The 16,726-nt window shown below is 41.1% G+C and overlaps 1 protein-coding gene across 1 annotated transcript in view; it reads left to right on the top strand.

Moving 5' to 3' along the window:
- The window catches only part of tox3 (TOX high mobility group box family member 3), a 45,858-nt gene that overhangs the window by 25,929 nt on the left and 3,203 nt on the right, over positions 1-16,726 (top strand). The window contains exons 3-5 of the mRNA XM_030048567.1: positions 7,441-7,692; positions 15,949-16,212; positions 16,304-16,534. Coding sequence (XP_029904427.1) covers positions 7,441-7,692; positions 15,949-16,212; positions 16,304-16,534 — 747 coding nt within the window. The remainder of the gene's footprint in view (positions 1-7,440; positions 7,693-15,948; positions 16,213-16,303; positions 16,535-16,726) is intronic.

Below are 16,726 nucleotides of genomic sequence, written 5' to 3'. Positions count from 1 at the left end.
TATACCTCCTTTACTTTTATCCATATTCCAGTTTCCATTTGATCACAGGAAAGGCAGCTGATAAATATGTCACCCAATACCCAGTACAGATGCAGCCAATTAAAGTGATAAAGTACTGTGGAGTAGACACTGCTGAATGCAATATCTACTCTAAGACAAGTTTCTTAGTTGTTTCTTGGAGAGGCGTTATGGCCCGAGGTACCTTTCCATGCTGCCACTTAAGTGCATGGAAAAGCATCGTAGTTTGTGCCTTATAAATGACTGCAGCTATACTGCAGTTTGACACATTCCCACTGAGTAAGGATTTCCTGTAGATATATGCAAATGATGCTGCTTTTTCTTAATGTAAATGGTTGGCTTGTGATACTGTTTTTCTCCATCCACTATTATAGATGGGCAAATTTGCCAACAGTCAATAGTGCAAACATCACCTCTATTTCTTAAAGCCCTTCATGTTTTCTATAACGATTGATTCCAGTTTGCTAATCTGTTTCCACTACAGGCAGTATTGCTCATCTTCATTGCCTCAGAATGTTGCCTGTTTATGATTACCCAAAGCCAGGCTCCCCCTAAAGCCTCGTCACAGTAACAATGGGTATACTAAGAGCTGTGTGACGAGACTTTCCTGACAGCATCCAGTAAGCTTAAGTGACATCCCAGAAAGTTTCAGATGTAAACACCTGTTTTCCTCCTCTTTTCAATGACACAATCAAGGAGCCCATAGAGATTCAGCTGTTCTGTCACTCACAGAGCCACTCTCTTTGCTGGCACTCACCGAATCTGAAATGTCACCAACTATCTTAACTGTGGAGCTGTCTAAATAATTTTGTGTGCTGTAAATCACGTTAAAAGAAAGAAGGGAATAGCTCTGTTTCTCTGGAGGTATATAACTGCCTCTCTGAGCTATAGTAGACCTAACAGTGTGCTAAATATACCCGTTTTACTCCCCCTCCGCCCTCTCCACTGCCCTGTCATTAGAGACAAGTGCACCAAAAATACCCATCATCCTCTGTGGTTCAAACGGGCCAATCTCATCCAGTTTAGCAGGCGAGATTGATCCGGCTTCAAAATCCACAGCAAAGCATCATTACACAGCTCCCAAAGAGTTAGATGGATGTTATTGTTAGCGCTTCACATTTTTCACCATACAGGAAAGGAGTTATTGTTTCCATTCTCATTAGCCTGGCAGTGGGGATGCTGCTGTGACATTCATTCACAGGCAGCTACAGCACAAGTGTTTGGAGTGCGAGACCTCATGTTCATAAAGTGACCGCTTCACAAAGCCGGAGAGTACTATAGGAGAAGTTTAATTTTCCCCCACATTTGCTCTGAGTGGGTGCATCCTCTGTAACCACGGGCTGCTGAGGCCCACTGTGACGGGGGCCACGCCGGCACAAGCTGTTCGGAGAGCATTCAGCCCCCAGCTGTGAGGGCCCAGTGTGGCAGCCAGGGAGGGGGAAGGGCAGGGGGTGGGTGGTGGAGGGGACTACTTGATAAAGCAGCTCAGCTGATTTGCATTTTATCAAAAGGAACAACTGTTTCCAGTGTTAGGGCACAGATGGCATTGTGCTTAGAAAGAGAGAGAGAAAGAATCACAAGAAGTCTTAAGTGTTCAGCATAGATTTTTCTTTTCAAATGGCAGAGGGAACAAATTATTGTTTCTTGCAACCTGAGCTGAAAAAAAGATTAAAGTGAATTTCCACTTTGAATCGTGAAGTTTCACACCAAAATGAGTTTTTTCTCCACTGTAATGCTATATTAATCTACTTAATGTGTCAGTCTTGGGCTCGGGGTGCAGTGGTGGGGAAGTCTTCTGTATGAGCGCCAGCCAAAATGAATCTGGACACCATGATGAACGGCCAATTTTGACAGCTGGCTAAATTTATATAGCCACGTTTGCCTAGAGATTGTTTTAACTCGAACCAGAGGAGAGTCGTTTAAAAAAAAGAAAAAAAAAAAAAAAAAAGATGCGGTCCTCCTATAGCTCTGAGCAGCAATACTGTATTGTACAATATAGGCTATAAAAAAACTCTGTATATCTCCTTCTGCTATGTAAAGAAAGCTTTATTTAGGATTTCTCTCTTACACACAAAAAAAATCTTTGGACAGAGATCCCATTTACAGCTGTTGTTGTCTTGGGTTTTGACCCTTACGCTCACATTATCTGATTGTTGATTATTGCAATTTAGCCATTTGGCCTAATTCTTTTGCTGCACAGGCAAATGCCTAAATGTCAAATATAAAGTCATCCCCACCCAACCATAATTAGTTTGGACAACCCATGTCATTCAAATGCATATGCACTTCATATGCATTGTGCAAGAGGCAGAGTGCATGTACCTAAGAGCAGCAGAGCTGTATTTGCTGTTTAGATGGCTTGAGTATCATTTACCTTATGCACTTAGAGGATGAGATAAGATGACCTTGGTGTGCTTGGTAAAGCATACATCCTAGCAGGGAAAGCTTGACTGCTTCCCAGGGAAAAGGATACTGTACACTGAGATTGAGTTCCACCGAGAAGTATCGCTTTACCTTCTCAATCAAATTAGAGGGGTGTAATGAACTATAAATATGTAGAAATGGACTACAAATGATCCAAATTTGAAATAATGTTGATTGGGGGTGCCATAGTTGATGTTGTCATCTGAGTAGCCGTGCACTCTGCCTGTCTAGATATTGGAAACTGGAGCCTCAATCCTGGCTCTATTGATTCGGAGGCCTATTATATGCAGTAATTGCATGGTGCTGCCTTTAACAAGTCTTGGTTATTGCATCTGTGAATTGGATTACAAAGTTTATTGAAAGACTGGAGATATTGCCTGAAAAGCTTTTTCTTGCTCTTGTCTCCTGATATTGGAGGAGTACCATTGTGGTGCGAGGATATGAAACCAGAATCTTGGGATCAGTTACTGATATACATCATGAGTGTCTCTTCTTCATCTCGTAGTCACCTTCCTGTATCTTGCTATTGTTATAATTCTTGCATATAATATTGAAACAAAATGTGCACATGTATCATTAACTATCCTATATTTGTGCAGTCCTGTCGTCTCTCTACCATGTGTCAGTATTTTGTTAATCACAGTTGTCAGTGTGTCTCTGTACCAGCACCACCAAGACACATTCCTATTCATTTACTGGATTCTCTGTACTATTTTGCAAAATCAAATATGATATTTATTACCAAATTCTTAGCAGTGTTTATGAAGAAATGCTATTATTTGTTACCCTGTTTGAAATGCTACTGCCTAGTGCAGCAAACTAGGCACAGTTTAGACAATCAAACAAAAATATTTGGAAGCCATTGTAGTGTCTTTCCTCTGTGATTGATGACTTACCCAGTGCAATCCAAAGTGTTCTGAAGTGGATAAACTCCACCTGGTTCTTCAAGCCAAGATAATAACAACTGCTAAGAATAAATTACACATATAGTCTAACCCAGGTTAACCTCCTCCATTAGGCACTGAGGTGAGTGGAGATTCCCCACACATCTGCACATGATGCTCAAACTGGAGAGATGAAGCTTCTCATTTACAAACCCTGCTCTGCCCTCATGCCACTGGACCCAATACATGCACACTGACACAATACATACAAACACATATGCTCTCTCTCTGTTTCTCTCTCTTTTTGTGCCTTGCCCCCCGCCCCAGTCCATTTCACATGCCCGCACATCCCGAGCCAGCATCTGGCTTGGCACTTGGCTCTGCTGAGCCTTTCAGAACAATTTAAATGGATAATCAGGCTGGTGATGCGAAGAAAGTGGATTGTGCATCTCTTAATCTGAGATCAGAGCCCCCTAAGCTGCTCCCAGTGCAGAATTAGACTGGCTTTATGTGAAGTGACACCAGACAGTGTGCAACACTGTAGCACTCTGTGGGTTCCAGTAGACTCTTGGAGTCTGGCACCTCTCCCCCAGGGAGATGGCCTTCCTTCACTGACGGCTGACACCTTCCATAGCCCCAGATGAGAAACAAACTCCAGGTCTCCATTATCAGCTCCCCATGTGCAGATGTTAATTTGGATCATCATTAATAAAGGGAGGCGACATGCATAAGGCACGGTCTTACCTGTGCTGATCTTGCTCCTCCTTTCCTCTCCCTCCCTTGGCTCCCCCACTAAATGCTAGCATTCCTGCCATCCATGTTCATGTCTCTGTTTATCTTAAAGGTCACGGTCATGTTTGTGCTGATTTCCTTTAAAAATGGAGCTCACCTCAGCTCACCTTCCTTCTTGAAGGTTGTCTCAAATCTCTTGGTTGCCTCTGTAATTCAGGCCACAATGCACCAGCCTATAGGATCCTGTGGCCTATATAGTTCTGCCCTGATTTAACTTACACAATGTAATACCACAAGAAACCTACTTGCATCAGCAAATTGTATCTATATGAGAGCAAGGGCAATAAAAGTGGAAATGATAGATTTTCTGCCTCACAACCATCTTTTTGGGTCCATTTGTGGGTAAATCTAGCCAAACAAACCCAGCTCTTCATGTGCATTTTTCTTCTTTACATTCGTTACATCTCGATGATTCGACTTGACAGGAGGGCAGACCAAGACAGGGCAGAGCCTTCTCTGAGACAGGAATTACAATAGTGCACCAATGTTTTAAAAGTCCTAATATCCCAAAAAATATAAAGATATCCTTGGTCAGAGATGAGGCTGCGACCACAAGTTTTACGTCTCTAGGCTCATCTGGAAATTGATCCTGCTCTAGATGCAAGGGAAGATGAGAAAGACAACAAAGCCTGTGATGATGCATAATCTCTGATCCCCTCCATGTGTTACGGGAACTCTTCTCCAATAACTCATGACAGTTTACTTTTATATATTTCATAAACAGTTTGAGTTTTGACTCACATGCTGCTGAATAGGCATGAATGTGAATTACATTCCAGAGGTTTCTTAGTGGACTGGACCATGATATGACAGTAGAGGACTCATAGAAAAGGCTTTCTACAGTGCTGCTTGAGATTTATTCTGCTCTCTATGAGCCAGGGGCCAGTGCTGTGATGAATATGACCTTAGCTCCTTCAGAAAGGAGAACTGATTCAATAGCTGTGAAACAAGCACTGAAAAGTGAAACAGTGGTAGGGAACAAAAAGCGAGAAAGAAAGGGGGAATGAGAACTCTATTAGCTGCCTCTGCCACTGGAATTCATCAGTGCTTGTCAAGACAGCTGCCCTGAGTAGGCAATGAATTAGTTTCAAGTGTCTGTGTGCTAAAGCAAGCAAGGGGAACATTAATACTCCCTAATCAAGGGCTGTGTTGGCATATTCCCTCCGCTGTCTCCCTTCTGTTATTCCATCCCCTTCTGGAGACAGAGAGACAGAGTGGAACAAGATGGAAAATACAAGCCTGGTTAGCTCTGTCGGTGAGTCTAGCTAACTCCGATGGTGGAAGATGTCAGGTTTGTATGTTCACGTTTGATGTTAGGAGTTCATGTTGTGGTCCTGTAGAGTTCAAAGGGTTTGATCCCATTGGGGCCACCTGTGCTAAAATTGTGTGTGCCCAAAGGTACTGTAAGATGCTTTACTTGTCACTAAATGGTTGCTGTGTCATGGTGTTGCGTTAGGAATGACAGGACAGAGTGGGAGAGGAGCAGGGTTTTTTTTTTTGGGTTCTCGGAACCATGTATTAAAACCTTCTTTCAACAGCCTCATCAGTCCATTCAAATCTATCAACAACTTTGACAGGGATTTGTCTGAAAAACTGAAGCATTATTATCAGCAGTACCCACCAAAATGAAAGTCAGCAGTGTCAAAAGCTGGATCAAGGTGGGCATGTCCCATCTGTGCTCGCTCCAGTTGGTAGAAATACAACGTTGCTCCGATGTTTACCCTGCAAACAAATAATTTGCATGCCATGCCTTTTTGAAAAATGTAAAATTGTTTGTGAAGTCAGTGGAGGAAGGGATTTAACAGCGCTGTAACAGTGACAGCAGACCCAAGAAAATATGTTTGAAATTAACTTAAAGCATTTAAAAGATAACACCGGTATAATTGTGTTTTTTTTTTTTTTTCCTTTCACATTTTTGCTTAATCAAAAGTCTAATCCCAGCAATGTATTTGCCACAAATTGTACTGTTTGTCCTACTGTAGGTTTTGCTTTATGTCACAAAAGTCATGGGCTCCCATTGTTTACTAAAATACATTAAAAACTACTCAAAGCAACATATAACTGTACTGACAAAATACAGTCCTTAATTTTACATAAGAAGTATTGATTTTTCCCCTACCATGCCCTTTACAAAGCCACAGTCATTGCAGGTCATATTAAAAGTTTTGACAGTTGAATATAAAAAGATCATTTTGTGTGTATTTAGCCCATTTTGCTGTAAGTTTGGTTTGCTTCCTCTCTGCCACCAGAAGTAACCACGCACAGTAATGGAATGTGTGAAAACAGTCCTCATTAAACTCAATAATAATGTGCTAAAAAGAAAAACTAAAAGTACACCGGTGTTTAGGTTATGTGTCTATTTGTAAGCTCTCTTCATAGAGCTGGCTTCTTTTTCTTTTATTTTTAATGAAAAGGACACTTTTCACATTTCCAACAAATGCTGAGAGCTTAACAAATTCTCAGTGCTCACTAGAAGTTAAAACATTTCTACTTTTAGCAAGAGACCTGTGCTTCAAACAAGCTTTCAGTTGCTAAACAGCAACTTCCTCAAATAATTCTTTAATAATGCTCGCTTAAAAAACAAACAAACAAACAAACAAAAAAAAAACAACATTTTGGATGGACACAGAAGTTAGCATGTCATTCTGTTTGGTCCTGTGTTCATTTACGGAGCTGCAGTGTGGTCATTGTGGGTATATGATGGCTGGCCTTTTGGAGAGTAGCTTAATGCAATGTGAAGATGAAGACAAGACCCAAGTAGGTGAACAGTTCCATCTCCAAGAAGGCAAATAAGCAAATTAAGTGTGACCAAAAGCTTTAATTCGAAAGGCATAAGGATTAGGATGTTTGATGAGCAGATTTAAGGGTGCAGGCAAGGGGAACAAAAAGAAACACTTCTGGCCAAGCGTAATAATCTTTGAAAATGTTCTTTAAACCCATCTCCCTGTGACGTGTATTTTCTCTGCACTTCAACCCAACATCTTCCATCCGTAAGATTAAGGGCTTTTATCATGTATCCTCTCTCTCCCATGATTGCCGCTTGATATTTTTGCGTTTGACGTCTTCCTCCTGCACTTGCCTTTTTCCTTCTTTGCTCAAAGTGGACTTTAATAGGTTTAGGAAATGTTACATCTCAGTGCACTTATAGACAAGTGTATTACCACTCCACTAAAACACTCCCTCTCTTAAACAAAGTTGTTTGATTTAATCCCTAAAGGTTTCCTGTCGGCATGTTAGATAAGGACTACCTCGGCAAATGCTTCTTGTCTTAGGTCGTTTTGTGTTACTGCTTTTCATGATTTTCCTTTATCCTTCTTCCTAGACTTTTCATACGCCCAGTTTGGGAGATGAGGAGTTTGAGATCCCTCCCATTACACCCCCACCTGAGACGGAGTCTGGCCTGGGTTTATCGGACGTGGACTCACCCTTCCCTGGAATCCCGGAGCCCCCAGCCCAGCACAGGGGCCCCTTAACCCCCCAGTTCCCCCCACAGAGCCTGGAACTGCCCTCTATCACAATCTCACGCAATATGATGGACCAGGAAGGGCTGTCCATCAACAATGGCCCACCTGTGGTGAGTATAACTCTAAGTGCACACCACAAATTCTAAGTAATAGTGGACAGAGCTGTTGGTTTGTGGTTTGTGGTTGTTTTGAAGCTAGGGCACTGTGTCCGTGTTTACCACCACAACATAGCAGCCAGAATGATGCAAAGCACTGAGGCAAAGTAGATCGATTCACAGGCAACCTGTAAATCACATGGCAAACCTAATCCAAAATAACAAAATAATATGTCATAGCCTCTAAAAGGCTCAATTATTTAAAAAAATCACCATGGGAGGTGCATTAAAGGAAGTAAAATTATGTGGTCTATTGACTTACATGGAAGTGGGAGGGGTTTGGGGTTGCTCTAGAGCCAGACACTAGGTGGCATCAGAGGAACCTTCTCTTCCACCACCTCCACATTTGCTTCAAAATGTTAACCATTTCGTACAAACCACCAGCAAATTGAAAAAAAAAAAAAAAAAAAAAAAAAAGTTTCATGAAATAGAGAAAGAGTGAAAGGCATTGTTGTTCCAATTTCAGTAACCACAGTTAGTTTATAAGTTTATTTACAAATCTTTTATAATACAAATACAATCATCAATTTACAATCATGATACGTTTTGTAAAATGGGACTCCCCAGAAGCTATCTGTAGCTTATGAACAGGGGCCCAAACACAGTTACTGATCTATTAGACTAGTAGTTACTTGTGTTACATTATTTAGCCTTTTTTATCTCTTAATTAATATAGGCTAATGTCCATTGAAAGATTCCCCTCATCTTACCCTGATTTCAGGTCATGTCAACCTGACAAATATCGTAATTATCGTAATAACTGTATCTCACCAATTAATAGCCCAGGCGTTTAATTCGCAAAATCAACTTGGACCCCAGGTGTTTAAAAGAACCAGGTGGCTATTCGCTGCAGGCCTTTATTTATTTTTACACAGACCTGCACCAGGCCATTATTGTGATGACAGTTACTGTCCAACATATTTTTTAGTACAAAAGTACTAACAATATGGTACAATAAGGTACACCCTTTTTTCTAACGTTAGCTAGCTCTCTTATTTTGACAGAAAACGGAAGTGCCGCACAGTTATTGTGGGGCTAACTGTTTACTTCTGCAAAAATGAGGTGAATAGCCTTATTTTGGGTTTACCTCAATATAATGCAAATAATCGTCCCGGCGGTTATTCGGGTGGGTGTTTAATGCGCGAAATGGGTGCAGACCCCAGGCGATTAAAAGAACCAGGCGGCTATTTGCGGCCCCGCGATTAATTGGTGAAATACGGTATCATAATTATGACTACAGTGCACATGAAAGAGTCAGCAAAGAGGTAAAAACTTAGTGGAAGGTTGGAATTTGATATTGTTAGTGTTTTTGTCATTAAAAACTTTAAAGGAAGGTTTTTGTGCCTGCTGGCTTAGGTCAGTGATATTTATTGGATCAATGGATGCATGTAAACCCAGTCCAACTGTTTTAGCCTGTAACACAAATGTACATAATATAACACAAGTAGCAGAACTAAATACTTTTCTTGGGGAGTAGTATGTGAAGTAATTCGTTACTTAAAAAAAAAAGATGCAAAAGCAAACAAACAAGCAATTTGCACTTCATTACTTTTTTTCAATAATGCCCCAAGCGCTGCTAGAAACCCATCAGCTGATGCTGTTGTCATGTTCATTAATGCAGAAATCTCATACTAGCGTTGTTGTGTCCTGCTTACCACTGCAACACTGCCGGTGTACAGCTAGTTATCATCTAGGTCAAATCCTCCAGTAACACAGTGATTCTGTTGCTAGAAAATGAACACTCATGGACACCCCTGTGAGGACAGTGCAGAGTGAAGTAGTGCCACAAGCATTCAGGTCTTAAATGAGTCCCTTTTTACTGAACCATAGTGTCACCTTCACACTTTTTGTATGCCTCCTGTTGTCAATGCATCTGGCACAGCATCTGGCCTTGTTTACAACGCAGGAGGTATATGATCATATTGAGTAAATGTCATGATATTATGTTACTTACTGTGAGGATTTTAAAAAGCGCACAGAGCGTGAATGATCCTCTCTGTAAGGTGAGCAGATGTGAATAGATCACAGGTGTTAGAGTACAAAGTGCATTCAGCCCTAGAAGGACAGTGAAAATGGGGCCCAAAAGTGCCACTGTTTCACAGGCTCATATATTATTCATGTTGCTTCCAGAAGCCCTTCTACTGTAAATGCTGATGCATACTTCTGTCCAATGTCACATGAGGTCTTCACAAGCCTTTATCTGATACCGAGTGCCTGAATGTTCTGAATAGGCCATAGTGCTTTGTTTGGAGTTCAGGTTCAGCTATTTGTATGCAATGAAAAGCACAGTGTTGGAGAATTAACCTCACAGAAAGCCTTTCTTAAGGACCTGATGAATAGATCCGGGGTTTAATGCTGCTTTCCACCGATGTGGATGGTCAAACATGGAACAGTAGATGGAGTAATCACTCTCTTGATGTTGATAATGTTATGTGCTATAGATTTTAAGATTGTTGTGTGGGGGTGGAAAGGCATTTTCAAATGCCACAATCATAGAAGCATTGAGGAGGAAAAATGGAAATGTCACTGGCTGACTAGTTGTCTTACAGACCCATTACAAAAATGGAAGATTCATTTAGGAGAAAAGAAATGAAAGGACAAAGGCATGAGCAGAGAGATGATGATATTGATGCTGAATTTGCTTTGTGAACCACAAAACGTATTACAGTGAGAAGAGGTGCCATGATCATTTTAACTGTGTGAAAAAATGAAATGTGTTTTAGACCCCCCGCTTCCCCCTCGACACATTTGGTGAATCACACTGATAATACAGATATTTATTTACATTCTATATGGGAAGGGGCTATAAAATTTTACAGCTCTTTTTCCTGCCTTCATGCTTCTGGCATGTAAAATAATTGCAGCTTTTAAAATATCCCTGCCACATACAGTAAGTGAGCCCCAGAAGGGTTTTGCCTAAAGAATTTTCATTTCATGGTCAGTTAAGCTTTCTACATCTGGAAGAAACGGAACCTTGACACAATTACATTCCTGACTGTTCTCACGACTTGCTGGAGGATTAGATTTGATTCTCAAACATTATTCCTCTTTAACACCATTTGCATGGCTCATGTCTCTGATTGTGTGGAGACTCTATTAAAAACGGGGGAGAGAATGTAGGTTTCTGCTCCCTGCCTTGTGGCATTGTCGCTGGCACACTGTTCACTTGTTATCAGTCATCACACATTGTACCGCAGGAAGGCTTACAGTGGCCCTTCATTTTCTCTGCAAATGAGATTGATCCCCAAAAGTCTAGAGACAATGCCTATAGAAATCCCATTCATCTATGTTTTTATCTTTGCCGTGAAAAGGGAACGCAACTTTTAGATGAGATAAGTAACACTGCCTTTCATGATGTATTCTGTATACAGAGACAATGATTTACGAAGCCCTGCGAAGGATGTTTTGTCATTTTGTCAGCACACTGATAATGGAATGACAACCTTATATACATGATTATATTCTCTGTTATTTGTTATGGCTGCAGGGGCAAACAAATAAACCATGCTGTATTGCAATTACATTTTTCATCAAGCCACCGTGCTCACATTTCCCAAACAGTTGTCTTGGTTTTCTTCTTCTACAGTAGCTTACCGGTGGTGAATATTTAGTGTCTGTGAAAGCCTGTCTCTTATCAGAACTTAATGAGAAACCCAACCAGTGAGTATACCTGGGCTATTTTCAAAACCTCCTTCCATGTCATTGCTTTGCCAAGTGTTCTGTTAATTCTTCTCCCCTAATGTTCAGCGTATGTCTTGCAAATTGGCCACAGATGCTGGGGTTCTGCAAAGAGAAATACATTTTCTCAGCTGCAGAAATGCCTGGCAAGCCCTGAATCTGAAGTCATTATTTATTTAATCTGCTCTCCTAACAAGCTTCTGACTCTCATTTTTGTCTCCCAGCATGTGTCCTCCTTATTTGTGATTGAGTCTCAATAGTGCCAAATAGTACTGGAGTTAGAGCTGCCAGTATTGCTTTATTCACAATTTCTTCTTGATTCTCTCCCCGCTACACAGCAAGGGTCTTTGGGTACTATTTCAAAAAACACCTGGTGCCTTCACCATTTTTTAGCTTTTTTTTTTCATTCTTGACAGATGTAAGCATGTACCGAAATGGGGTCTATGTCTGCCATGATTGGATTTGAAATCTACAGTAGTCAACTAGTTTTAGCAGATGCCGAAATCAATATTTAGGAGATACCGGCGCTTGCTGCCTTGTTACATTTGCTACTATGTGGTGATGCATTATATATTTTTCACTGCCACCAAGCTGTTTCTGATTTGGCTAGTTATACAGCAGCATACAAATTACAAAGATAGCATCTAAGTGTTTGCACTGCACGCATCATTCAACAACAACATATAATATGAAACTGTGGCAGAATGAGCCATTTGTTGTTTGCTATTCGCATGATCAAAACGCCTTGATATTGTGTAGATTGCCAGTGAACGTAATACCCCAGGTTTTGACTGGTCAAAAACTACTATATCCTGAATCAAATGGAAGATGTGACCACTGTTGCAGAAAGCATGTTTTTTACACTTCTCTCTTATCTCCCTTCCAAGCCAAGTAGCACTGACATCAGTTGTACATCAATTTCAGAGAGTGAATTTTTTTCACTCCGTTTCTTCTCCTGTTCTTTTCTCTTTTCTCGTTTTCGACAGACAGCTATTGTGACATATTGGGTCAGTCAGAAATGAAAGATTTTCATGCAGGCATGCAACTTGTAATGAAGTCTCGGCCTGACCTTCTGCATGATTGATTCTGTAATTTACTTTTCTCAGGCAGCGCTCAAAATGAAATGATGTCATGTTGAACAAGTTTTAAATACCCATAGTGCATCACGAGAAATGGTGGAAGGGGTATGGGTCAGTGGCTGTACCAGAGCAAGGGGAGGGAGCCCGCTGGCCTTAAGGTCTGGCCAAGGGGTGGAGGAGAAGGGGGGGGGGGGGGGGGGGGGGAGTAAGAGAGATTTGTTTTTAAGTGGGGGTTAGAGGTTGGGAAGATAGACTGAGTTTGCACCGCACAGAGAAAGAGAGAGAGAGAGAGGTGTGTTTGACTGAGACAGGGGAGAGGAAAGAAAAACAATTTATCTTCATGCTATTATAGCCTTTACCAGCATTCAAAATTCCATTTTTCTCATTTGGCTTAAGCACAGACTTCAGCAGGTTGCTGAAAATGGAGGGAAAAAAATAAAATGATGTACCCGTTTAGAAGCCGAGTAAAGGAATATGTGCAGAGCACTGATAAACTATCTTTAATAGGACTGACCTTTCATGCTGGCGAAAGTTACTGGGGGATTCATCCTTATAATTACCATATAGATGATTTTACCCCTCTCCTGCCATGGAACATTTCCAAGAGCTCGGGCGTTGATTGAATGGAAATTGAACTTGTTAACATTCTTTTCAGCCTGTTACAGCTTACATGGTGCCACTGTTCATAAATTCTCCACCTCCCCAAATTCTGATTTCCAATATCTTCAAGAACAGACCCGAGCCTGCTTTCATTGACATTACTGTTGAGATTTTTATCCCTGCACTTGTGAATGAGTAATATTGCATTTTGAGCCCGGCTACAGTGTTTATTGGTTGGTGTATTGTGTTAAGGGTTTCACCCATTGTCAGTAGTGTTTTTTTGTTGGTTTGTTTTTTTTTTTTTTTTTTTTTTTTTTTTTTTTTGCATCTCCTGCTTTATAGAATGCCTCATGCGGCAGAGTATTTGCAGTGTTAAGTGGGGATGAGGCCAACAATAATGTACCAAACAACTTCTTTTTTTTTTTTTTCTTTGACCAACATACTGCTGGCAGTATGATGCCAGTTATTTCAGATTTTGCATTTCAAAGGCACACAGTGGGTAAAGTTGCAATCAGAATTTCCATCAAAAAAGCTTTATTGATTAGAGAATAAATTTCAGCTTCACCAGTGATTGACACAATGCATTCACGCAGACATGTTCACACATGCACACACACCCGCAAACACATACACACACAGGCACAAACCTGACAAAAGAGGGCACATCTGGCCACTGTGCACTCAAGATAAGGACTTATTTGCAGATTTACGATGACTATCAAAATATCTAGTTAGATGTCTGCTGTGACTGCCGACAATACTGCAATCAAAATGCAAATGAGATGGCAGAGGGACATAAATAAACATCCTTGTTCTAAATTCATATTCACAATCAGGGCCACTGTTACTTAACATGATTTCTTTCACTAGTGTGTTATTAGCTGTTATCTTTTCATGTAGGATAGCATTTGTTCAAATCGGGCATGTGCTTAAGCTGTTATTTTACTGACATAACTGTCATTGCACTTTTGTATCATAAAATGAAAAGGAAAATTGCTGCCACTCTAGCTCTTGGTAGAATATGGGGCAAAAGAATGCGTCTCGGAAGCTTTTTGAGTGTGATATGATTAAGTGTTAGATATTTAACGGTGGTCATCAGTGCATGTCTTTAAAATGCATAGCATCTGAAGGCCATTTTGAAGAAATCAGCATATTCCAAACAAATGGCGGAATGGGCCATTGCTCTAAGTCAAAATTGCAACATTGGGATTGAGCAGAAGTGTTATTATACAGATGGCCACGACTAATGAGCTCAGTGTGTGTGTCTTTGATGTTCTCAGCAAGCAGAGAGCAAACTGAGAGCCATCGTGTGCTCAATAATGAAGATGACAATAACACTTGGAACATTTTGGGCCGCAGATATGTAAATCACAGTCATTTGGTCACAGACTTGTTTATTGCAGCTTTTATTCACAAGAGAATTTAAAGGTTCCACATTCAGAAAATCATAACAATATGTCTTCAGATACTTTCCCCATTTTTGTCTCACCTTTGCCAAATCTTCCTCGCACATGTAAATATGAAGTACGCACTCACCTCATAGATTGCATTTATGATAAGCAGTAGACATGGCATGTGAGAAAGAAATGGATTGTAGATCCAATATGTTTGTCTGAAATGGTGTTACAATATTGTTTTTGAAGACGGGCGTTCAGAAGGTTCTTTCAATAAAGCCAGGTGCATGGGTTTATGATGTGTTGATATTGGTAGAGATTGAGTTTGTGCTGCTGAATACCAGATGGATGTACCTAGGGGAGAACAAATCACCTTTTCTGTTGTGTTCACTTCCCCTTCTCTGTTCCATGTCAGCTCTACTGGCTCTCTGATCAGTCTTCCCTCTGGGGAGCTAGCAGTCCTTGTAATTTCATCCTCACCGCAATCAATGCAAACACTTCGCCTGTGCCTTCTGTAGCACTCTTTCAAGAACCAAATGTTTTACACAGGAAAAACGTACATGAGATTTTGAAGATGTTATTATACTATACCCAAGAGTGTAGAAGGGAGGGGACCTGTCCAAAACACTTAAACTTTATTTCCTCTGTCAGTTGATTCATGGAGTTGATTATAAAGAGATATTTTTCCACCCTGTCCATTCAGTCGAAGTATGATCTATCAAAGCTGCCACTTGACAGAATTTTATCTCATTTCAAACTGTACTGAAAGTATAGTTTTTGCAGGAGCAAGAAAAAGTGATAACTGCAAAAAGTTGCATTTCATTGAAACATATAGGGCTTCTTATGTTGCTGGGCACTTCAGTCCAAACTTGATTTGTGGCTAGTGGTATATGCATACAAACTGCAACTTCAACAGCCTCTTTATTGTGACATTTTAAGTTATGTGCTTGTCCAGTGTTAGCCAGTCCGCTGATACTCTCCAGGGACTGGACAGTCCGAAGCGCTGTCCCAGAATTCCATACAATAGAGTTCTGAAATGAATCAATTGAGCTGTGTAGCCATCTATTACCGGCTTATAAAACAGGCTCCTCGAGTGTCAAGATAATTTATCATGGCTGGTAATAGAGACGTTTAAGATGCGGGGCATAGTGGCATGTGATCTGCTGTGTAACAATCCACAGAATCCAATGACCCGAATTCCTCTCTGGTGAAAGGCTACACCTTCATAAGCTTAATGCATTGGGCAGCAATGGGGGCGTAGTGATAGGGAGACCGTCTTTCACCTGCAGGACCCAAGTTCAAAACGTTTATGTTGACAACCTACCAGCCTGCTAAAGTGTCTGTGAACAAAATGCCTAGAAACGGCTTCACAAGCATTTTTCAGTGGTTGATCCAGTAAAGTATCATACATATTTACCTTATCTCAACCCACCTCTCTCTGTATACCAATGTTTGTCCAGAATGTTGGACCAGGCCATCTTCGCCAGTACCCACCCAACCCAGCCATGGTGATGAGATCCATTATCAGCATGAACAACCCCAATGGGATGATGTCGCGGAATCAGCTGACCACCATTAACCAATCTCAGCTCAATTCGCAGCTGGGCCTAAACATGACGGGACCCAACATCACCCATACTTCCCCATCACCGCCTGCCAGCAAATCCGCCACACCATCCCCCTCCAGCTCCATCAATGAGGATGACCAAGACGATGGCAACAGGGTGAGAAAAGAGTTGGCAAATAACTATAGAAAACACATATTGTTGGCCTTCTTGTCTTGTTTTGTCTGAATGATATCATGTTCGATTGTAGGTTATTGGAGAAAAGCGACCAGCCCCCATAGACCCCACAAAGAAACCCAAGACCCCTAAGAAGAAGAAGAAGAAGGATCCCAATGAGCCTCAGAAGCCTGTGTCTGCTTATGCCCTGTTCTTCAGAGACACTCAGGCTGCTATCAAGGGTCAGAATCCCAATGCCACCTTTGGAGAGGTGTCCAAAATCGTGGCCTCCATGTGGGATGGTCTGGGAGAGGAGCAGAAGCAGGTACTGCAAGATTTGGTTATTCAGGCTGAACAGGTATTCAGGAATAATGCTAATGATCATGAATGAGTTGGAGAACTGCACAATCTAAGGATTAACAAGTTTTATTTAATTACAGTTTAAAGGGAAATAGCTACTAACAAATAGATTCACACAGGAAATTAAGGGCGTGAGTGCATGTGTGCATGCATGTGT

Source organism: Myripristis murdjan, chromosome 3 (assembly GCF_902150065.1).
Source record: "Myripristis murdjan chromosome 3, fMyrMur1.1, whole genome shotgun sequence".
NCBI classification, from domain to species: Eukaryota; Metazoa; Chordata; class Actinopteri; order Holocentriformes; family Holocentridae; genus Myripristis; species Myripristis murdjan.
Note: the sequence above shows the minus strand (reverse complement) of the source record. Positions and strands in the feature narration are given on the sequence as shown.